The following is an 8473-nucleotide window of genomic DNA, read 5'->3' as shown; positions in this document are numbered from 1 at the left end:
TGGCGCAGGTCAGCAGGCCCGAAGCCATCATAAACCATGGTGTGGTTGAATACAGGGCTGAGGCTCTTTCGTACCACCCTTGTCCGTTGGCGGCTGGCCCGGCTGTCATCAGGCAGCACAAAACTGTGGAGGAGGTGGGCTGGTAACAAGGGGCCACCCCCTCACACTCCCCAGAACCAACCAGTAACTGACTCCTACCTGTACTCTCTCACAATGTCCATGTCCTCTGGCTCCTGCCTGAGGCCTGGCCCCAAACTCTCCTACCCTGAGACTTTTACATCCGCCTCCTTTCAGGTCTCCTGCCTTTAAAAGTTACAACTCCTATTTTCAGGACCCCAGAGTAATGTCTCTGAAAGGCAGTTCTGCTACTCCCCACTCAATGACATTCTTCAGCTCCTTGTTGTCCCCCAGAAGTAGTTTCCAAACAATTAAAGCCTTGGAGCTCTTTCTGCAAGATACTGCTCAGAAGTACAAAACCTAAGAGAAAAACAATGTCTTTGGTTGAAGCAGAGCTGGGAACTCAGAACCTCATTGGAGTACCTCCATTTCACTCTCCGAAGGTGGGACAGCACCTGGAGACACCAGGAGAGGCCCCCCAGCTTACTTTGAAAACCACTAAACTGCAAGCCCCACAGCCTAACCTTGCAGGTCCTCCATGGAAGGGCCGCTGTGACCTCCCATGTCTCAGCCTCAGCTCTCTGAGTCCTATAGGTGCCACTCGGAAATGCAGCACCTCAAAGGTGTCCTCAATTCTGTCCACTCCAGGTCTTGGCTCAAGTTGTCTGTCCCCTTTACACCTACTCAGTGGTCAAAATTCATACTGGGGAATCAAGTGTGGGTGTTTAGAAGGGGTTTGTCGGAGGTGGGAAGCTCCACTTCAGGCAAATGCCCCTCACCATTGTATGTAAGTATCCAGGGGTCCTGAACGAAGAGGCACGAGGTCCTGAGCTTCCTTCACCCAGAAGTGAATCTCCCCACTCGGGGGCAGTCCTGCGCCTGCGGAGAGGCTTGGCTTAGGCCCCGCCCAAAGACAGAGCCCTGTCCCCCCATACTTGTGGGATATAAGTCCCCAGTCTCCTAGGGCCCGTCCAGCTCGGCCTCTTGCGGGCTGTCACTCACCCTCGGAGCCCGCGGGGACGTACTTGAGGGACAGAGAGAGCCGCCCGCGGCTGGGAAGGTCGTCTGGAGAGGGCGGGACCTGCGAGAGGAGAGCTCGTCAGGGGACTGGGGCAAAGCCTGAGGGAAGGGGACCACAAGGGGGTGGAGTCTCCAGACACCGATGGGGCATGGTTAGCGGGAAGTTGGGGTCTGTGGGGCGAGGCTTCAAGAGAAAGGCCCGGGGAATACGAGTGCCCCCACGAAACCAGCCATCGGGGGCCAGATCTTTGCACCTGGTTGTAGGATTGAGAGACCGAGGGGAGGCTCTGCCGAAGGGGAGTCTGAGGGGGGCTGGGGGAAGGCCCGATGGGGTGAAGGAGGAAGAACTGTGTCGCGGGTCCCTCCACGCAGGCCAGCTGCCTCACCCGGGGCTGGAGGGGGAGCCAGATGGCCTCGGAGGTCCAGTCCCACGTATCCAGGGGCACTTCGACTTCTCCCAGAAAGATGTTGCGACCCAGGCTTTCGTGGTGCCACACAGACAGGCTCAGCACGCGGCCCCGGAGCTCGGCCTGCGGGACGGAGTACTGGGGACAGGAGGTGCACTTTAATGGAGCACCGCTGATGACCTCGGCTTCAGTGTTGCGAGAGTGTTGACTGGGGCTTGTCCTATCACACTCCTTGCAGGATGGAATCCTGGGGAGCCCCGAAGGGGATTATGGGGGTCTGGGCTAGCGCCGTGCCCACCGCTAGACTCCCTGTCATTCCTCCCGCAGAATATGGAGGACCAGAAAAACAGGAAAGACGATAGATACTATGGCTGCCCCTGCCACCCGGCTCCCAGAGGAAGGGACGTCGGTTTTATGAATGGCGGGCCGCCCGTCATTGCAGCCTCACCCGGAGAGTCTCGTTGAAGACCGGGTTCAGATTCCGTTTCTTCACTGCCGTCTTACGCTTGCTCTGCTTATCCGGGAAGAGGTAGCTTTTGACGTAGCTGGGGCGAGAGCGGGGGTGGGGAAAGACCAGAGATAAAGCGGGGGGACCCTTCCGGCGCCTCCTCCCCAGCCCTGGGGCTTCCCTAGCCACAGCCCTGAACACAGCTTCCCGTGCTGGGCCTCGTACAACGCTTGACAGGAGTCATCTCACTCAACCCACGCCTCCCAGGAACGCTGCGACTCGAGCATTTTGAAGATGAAACTGAGGCCAAGACAAGTGGTGGGGCTGGGCGGTGAAAGCTGCTCTCTGGAGATCCCGCCCGCCCGGGTGGGGCACTCACGGGTCCGAGCGGCGGCGCCGCGCCGCAGCCAGGTTCTGGCACTGAATCACGTGCACGCGCAGCTCGGCGGCATCCAGCTCGTAGCGCAGCGCGAAGTGCACCGCGCCGCGCACCTGCACGGCGCCCGCCTCCGCCTCCCCTGACAGGCTCATCTGGCTGCCGCTCAGCTGCGGGCGTGGCGGGGTCGGAGGGAGGGAAGTAAGGGTGGGTGCAGGCTCACATCGGGGCTGGAGAGCACAGAGGGTTCAAATTGGGAGCATGGGGGGCAAAGCGAGCTGACGAGGTAAAGGGCACTGCGAGGTAGCTTGGCTGGGGGCTGGGGTGTCAAGTTCAGGGGCGAGGGTGGGGTCAGGCAGGGGCTACGCGTCAGGATACGAGGAGGAGAGGCGGCCCGCAGCCTGCGCACTTTCCTCTCCCTCACCGTGGAGTTGAGGCTGGATACGGAGGAGCTGCTGCTGAGCATGCGGTCGAGTGAGGGGCCGGGCCCCGGGGCCTCCTCCCCGTTCTCCAGTATCTCAGACACCGCCTGGATCTGGGGAGGGGAGAAGTGACAGGAGCGTCCCCATTTTCTAGCCCCTTGACAGACCGCGCTCTGTCCGGGACGGCTCGCTCCCAGCCCATAATCCGCTCCGAGTCTTGAGAGCAGCCGCAGGCCGCTCCTGCCTACCTGGGCTGGGTACGGCTGTGGCTCCACCTCTTCCCTGGACAGTGGCTCCTCGGGCTCCGGCTCCGCCTCCTCGCAGACCTGTGCACGCCCTGGGTCTGGGGCTGGAGTGGGTCAAAATTTGCTGAGCCAGCAGCCCCTCTCCGCCTCCCATAAGCAAATTCAGAGGGACTGGTTTACAACCCCCATGACCGGCAGATTCAGACCCCAGTGCTTCCGCGGGGTCGTTCACAGAGACCACATGCTTCTCCCGCCCCCAACTTGGGGAGGAGGAAGGTCACCACTGGTGGTTGGGGGCACTTAGAGTTGCCTCTGATCTCCACAACCTCTCCGTGCTCCCAAACACACACCCTCCCACTTACCTTCCTGGGCTTGGGGCCCCTCAAAATCTGAAGGCTTTGGGGGGACATATGGTGAGGGGAAATCAAGTCCCTGAAAGGAGCAATGGGTAGAGGACACAGTGGGGTCAAAGGTGATGATTGGGTCAGAGGTCAGAGGCTCCAGCTGACTACTCCAGCTTCAGATTTAGCACAGCTCTCAGGGCAGGGCTGGCAACTAGCTGCAGACCAGTCCGGCCTGTACTTGACACTCCTTCACAGTTCAACACCCGCCCCGCCAGTCCTCCAGCGTCCCATTGGTAGGGAACAGTAATATGTGAGTCCTGGACCTCACTTAGCTCAGTCCCTACTCCACCAGTGATAGCTGGTTTCAGAGATTCCCTTAGAGGTCCATACTCCCATTTAACAGAAGAGGATGACATAAAAGCCCAGATCAGGGTCTCCTGATTCTCAGGCTGAGGCTCCTTCCCCTGCACATCCCACCTCCACTGCAGGGGCACTGTACATTTATTCATTAGTTCATTTGGTCACTCATTACTCACCTCAGCCTCGCTGAGCCTCTCCTGGGGGTCCTTGCCTATGGGAAGCCTAGGAGTAGGGAGAGGTGGTTTTCAGGGATCTGACCCAGGTAACTGGTAGGCACTCTCCCCTCCCTGCCACACCTCCTTACCTGGGCTCCATCTCCTCTTCAGTCTCTTTCCCAGCAGTCTCAGGCTCCCTATTGCTGCCTAGAGCCTGGTCTCCTGCATGCAGGTGATAAGTTCTGTGAACCCCTTTCATAGGAAGACTGGCCCTGGGAGATGTGACCCACCTCCTATAGCCCACCAGGGGGTGGTGCCCACCCAAAGGCTCTCTCCCTGTCGACATATACCGGGTACCCCAGGCTGCACAAGGCCTGCCCTGTTCTGGGGATCTCCTCTCACCCCTGAAGCTCTTCTTCCTGCGGATAGAGGCTCGGACAAGGTCAGAACCAAGGTGGGCATGATGGTGCCGTTGCGCACGTGCTTCCTGGAACCAGTCCCCCGTCAGGATTTTCAGCTGCTCAGGGTCTACCAGCGAGGCCCGGAGCTTGCTGGTGGATAGGAGAGGCCATAGCTGTCAACACTCACCCAACCAACATTTCTGCTACTCACTCTATGCCAGGCCCTGTACCTGGGGTCAGGGACACAACAGCACATCAGACTGGATCCCTGCTCTGGAGGAGCTCAGGATGGTGGGGAGACCGAGTCCAGAATAGACAAGTACACTATAGTGAGATAGGTGGCATATAGATGTAAGAAGGACCAGATTTGCCTGTGGGAATCCAGGAGGGCTTTCCAGAGGAGGCAGCATTTAAATTGCTTCTTAAAGGACATATTGGCATTCTCCAGGCAGAGAAAGAGAAGAATTATTATTAAAGTGACTACTGTGCATAATCCCTCCTAATCCTATGAGGTAGGGCTCCTTAGCCCCATTTTACAGTTGAGGAGAATGGTGCTGGGGAGGTCAGGTGAGTTGCCCAAGGTTACATAGCTAGGAGGTGTCTGTCTCTAAGCACTACTTGTAAGTCCCTTGCACCTCTGTCACCATGCTCTTCCAGGAAGAAGGAATGGCCTAGAAGTGAAGGGTGGGTGTGTTCAGGGACTGTGGAGCAATGGGGTGGCTATAGTAGACTCTGTGTGTCAGGAGTTGGAGTTACTGGTGAAAGATGAGATGGGGGAGGTTGGTAGGGGCCAATCAGGGAGCACTTCTGGACCACGCTTAGGAGCTTGCCCCTGACCTGAGGTGCTGAGGAGCCATGAGAGGGTTCAGCAAGGGATATTAAGGACAGATCTGAGGAGCTCCAGCTGTGGCGTGGCAGGTAAGCTGGAAGGGGCAAGCTTAGAGGTGGGAAGGCTGGCAGGGAGCTGATGTAGCCTCCCTGATGAGCTGAGCTGGCCAGGGGTTGAGGGGACCAAAGGGCAAAAACAAGAACTACCCAGGTATCTGACAGGCCGCATGTTGGTGGGGGCCACCCCAGCCCCCCAATGCCTGAGGCTCCCTCCTCACCTGACCCGCCCTTCTTCCAGCTGGCGTAGATAGGCATCTCGCTTCAGGACTTCAGCAATGACCTCCTGCTCCTCCTCTGTCAGAAAGCTGAGGTCCAACAGTCCACTAGCCTCAGGTTCTGGCTTATGTGCCATTAGGAGGCAAGGCGGGGCCTAGAGCCCCTCTTGCGATGGGTGGCCCCTCTGGGGCATCAGCTAGGGCTGTGCCCCTGCTGGGCACACATGGATCCCTGTGGGGCAAACCAGGGGTCAAGTCAAACCCTGCCCAAATACAGGGCACGTCCTAGAGCCGACTGCCCTTTTTGGCCCAAATAAATGTGAGGTGGTGGGCGGAGTACAGCCCCAGGAAGGCTGAGGTCAAGGTGGCATGAGATGCACCCATGGACACATGCATACAATGGCCCATAAATACACTCAGGGACACAGTCGAAGGTGTGTACAGAGACACACATGCACACATACTGATACATGTAAATACAACTACCCACAGTGAGAAGTACACCTGGTCACACATGCCCACTGATACTTGTATAAAGACAGGCGCATACACACCCGTTCCTCCATAAAGGGCCCTATGTAGTCATAGGCCCAGACCCAGGCCCAAACCAAGAGAGGAAACTAACAATCTTAAACCTGCACACAGGCCTGTGTACTCAAAGGGAGGCAGGATCTGCCAGGTGGGTTCACCTGTACAAGATTTACATCCTGGGACAAAGACATGTCCCTAGACAAACACCAATCGCACAGACTTTTGCACGTACACATTGCGCCCCCTGGATTGTGAGCTCCTTGAAGGTAGAGATAGGGCCTCACTCCCAAAGCCAGTACCTTACACACAACAGATGGTTGGTAAAGTCTGAATAAAGATAGAAATACATCTGCACACACCCAGGAATGCACATAGAGAAATGCATACCCAAACACACAGGCACACACACATATCTGCTCACTCTCATGCCCTGGAACATTTCAAGCTGGGTCCCCTCCCTCCACCCTTCACCTCCACCCTGCCCTGGCCCATTTGGCCTTCCTGTCTGAGGCAACCTCCTCCCCAGCCTACACCTCCGACTTCCTCCCCTGTGAGGTAACCACCACACCCACTCCCACAGGCCTCCAGCCCTGCCCTCTTGCCTCGATCCCCAGGGTCCCTTTCTGGTGCCACATGGGTCCCCCACCTCCTGCCCCCTGACCCAGGACCTGGCTGGTGAAAGCCGAGTGCTGGCAAAACAGCTCCGGCTGCTCAGGTACCACAGTGACTCCGGAAGCAAAACATTTGCCCAGCCCTGAGGGGCGTATGGGCGTGTGGGCGTGTGGGCATGTGGGCGTGTGGGCGTGTGGGCATGTGGACGTGGCAAGGGGCCCAAGACTGAGCCATGAGCAAAGCAGAGCTGTGGCCTGAATCTTTCCTCTCCTCACCACCCCTCCCATCTCCTCCCATGCCAGGGAACCAGGCAGGGCTGCGATGGGAAGGCAAGTCTTGACTTGTGTCTGCCGCCTGTACTCTGTGTACTTCCAGTTGAGTCAGTGACCAAGCCAGAGTGAGCCATCTCCCAGGCTGCCCACCCCCTCACCCGGGAGCCTGAGGTTCCTGCTCATCTCTGTCGGGCACCCGTCTCTGTCAGGCACCCAGTATAGCGCTGTGTGAATGCGTGCTCAACATTAGCACTAGTTCCTGCACACCTGCTGGGTGTTGTGAACCCACGGTCTGAGGCTCTTCTGCGGCTGGTGTGTGAGCCCAGGGTCGGTCCGGCAGGCATGCCTGCATACAGTGGATCTATGTGTCTGTATATTTTGTGGGTATGAATATTGTATCACTGCAAATCACCAACACATGTATGGTGTGTTCAGTGACTTTCTGGGTGACAGTGTTGTGTGCACTGTGTATTTCCTCTTGTGCTATATGTGTGACTGGACCATGTGTTGTAGTTGTGTACTCTGGTGCCCCAAGGGCCACCAGGTGTGTGTATGTGTGTAAGTGTGGAGGTGGGGAGACATTCTGCAAAATTGACCCTGCTCTTGTCCTCAGGTCTGCCTGGGGCTGGGCTGTGGGCATCTGAGCCCAGAGTCCCTAGCAGCAACTGCTTTCCTTCAGTCAACTCTCTTTTCCAGAGGCAGAATCAAGTGTCTGGTTCTCCCTGTTCTGTTTCAATACTGTGGGACAGACAGACCCATTGGTCAATATAAGGGCCTATCCATCTGTCTGGCTGTTCCAGTCCCAGATACATACCTGCCTCCCTGACCCCAAGGTCCCAGAGGGTGTTCAGGACACCAGGTGGCAGTGCCTGCCCCTCAGGACACTGGCAGGGGACCCCTGTCCCGAGGTGTTACCTGTAGGGGTCCAGTATGGAGGGTACACCTTCGTGGGGTGGCCGAGTTTCAGGGACCAGGAGAAGAGAAGTGAGGAACTCAGGCTGACTCAGCCGGCAGCCTAGCAGAGTAGCTGCCCCACCAGGGGGAGGAAACACCTTCTTGGCAGGGCCGGATGCAAAACCGGGCCTGGATTTCAGCTCCCCAGGGGTGCACCTCAGCCTCTGCTTTTAGAAAACCTAGAGCTGATTTGCTGGGTGAGAGATGCCTGGGTCTTGGCCCCACTTCCACTGTGGACCTACTCCGTAAACTGCTGTCACTCCTTAGGGCCTTGGTTGTCCCATCTGTAGAATGGATAGCAGCCCCACCCTGCCCACTGAGTTGCTGATAGAAACTTGCTTTGAAAGCAAAGTTAGAAACTTTTCTCAGCACCAGGGGAATGGAAAGATTGCAGATTGCAGTCAGACAACCCCGAGTAGTTCCTACTCTGCCACTGTGTGACCTTGAGCAGGTCTCTTAACCATTCTGAGCTGCAATTTCCTCCTCTGCAAACTGTGGGCAGCAGAGTGCAAAGAGCCCATTAAAAGGGAAATGAAAGTGCAGGGCACGAATTGGCATAGAGTGAGTTCCAGGTGTCTCCTCTCCAACATAGTCCCTTTTGATGACCACTGCCCCTTCATGTCCACATACGCATCTTGGGAAGTGCAGGTCACAGCAGAGCTGCTTTCTCTGCAGCCCTGGGACCCATCCATTTGAGGAAGCCTGG

At 57.3% G+C, this 8473-nt stretch overlaps 1 protein-coding gene across 1 annotated transcript in view; it reads right to left on the bottom strand.

Moving 5' to 3' along the window:
* SYTL1 (synaptotagmin like 1) overlaps nucleotides 1–8100 on the bottom strand; it is an 8527-nt gene extending 427 nt beyond the window's left edge. The window contains exons 1-14 of the mRNA XM_023529426.1: nucleotides 7729–8100; nucleotides 5402–5630; nucleotides 4297–4445; nucleotides 4044–4116; nucleotides 3916–3961; nucleotides 3398–3467; nucleotides 3039–3139; nucleotides 2793–2903; nucleotides 2372–2538; nucleotides 1993–2089; nucleotides 1524–1682; nucleotides 1120–1198; nucleotides 897–996; nucleotides 5–123 (exon numbers count right to left, since the gene is read on the bottom strand). Coding sequence (XP_023385194.1) covers nucleotides 5–123; nucleotides 897–996; nucleotides 1120–1198; nucleotides 1524–1682; nucleotides 1993–2089; nucleotides 2372–2538; nucleotides 2793–2903; nucleotides 3039–3139; nucleotides 3398–3467; nucleotides 3916–3961; nucleotides 4044–4116; nucleotides 4297–4445; nucleotides 5402–5535 — 1405 coding nt within the window. The 5' untranslated portion in view covers nucleotides 5536–5630; nucleotides 7729–8100. The remainder of the gene's footprint in view (nucleotides 1–4; nucleotides 124–896; nucleotides 997–1119; nucleotides 1199–1523; nucleotides 1683–1992; nucleotides 2090–2371; nucleotides 2539–2792; nucleotides 2904–3038; nucleotides 3140–3397; nucleotides 3468–3915; nucleotides 3962–4043; nucleotides 4117–4296; nucleotides 4446–5401; nucleotides 5631–7728) is intronic.
* Nucleotides 8101–8473: the final 373 nt, after the last annotated feature.

Source organism: Pteropus vampyrus, unplaced genomic scaffold, assembly GCF_000151845.1.
Source record: "Pteropus vampyrus isolate Shadow unplaced genomic scaffold, Pvam_2.0 Scaffold36, whole genome shotgun sequence".
Classification (NCBI taxonomy): Eukaryota; Metazoa; Chordata; class Mammalia; order Chiroptera; family Pteropodidae; genus Pteropus; species Pteropus vampyrus.
Note: the sequence above shows the minus strand (reverse complement) of the source record. Positions and strands in the feature narration are given on the sequence as shown.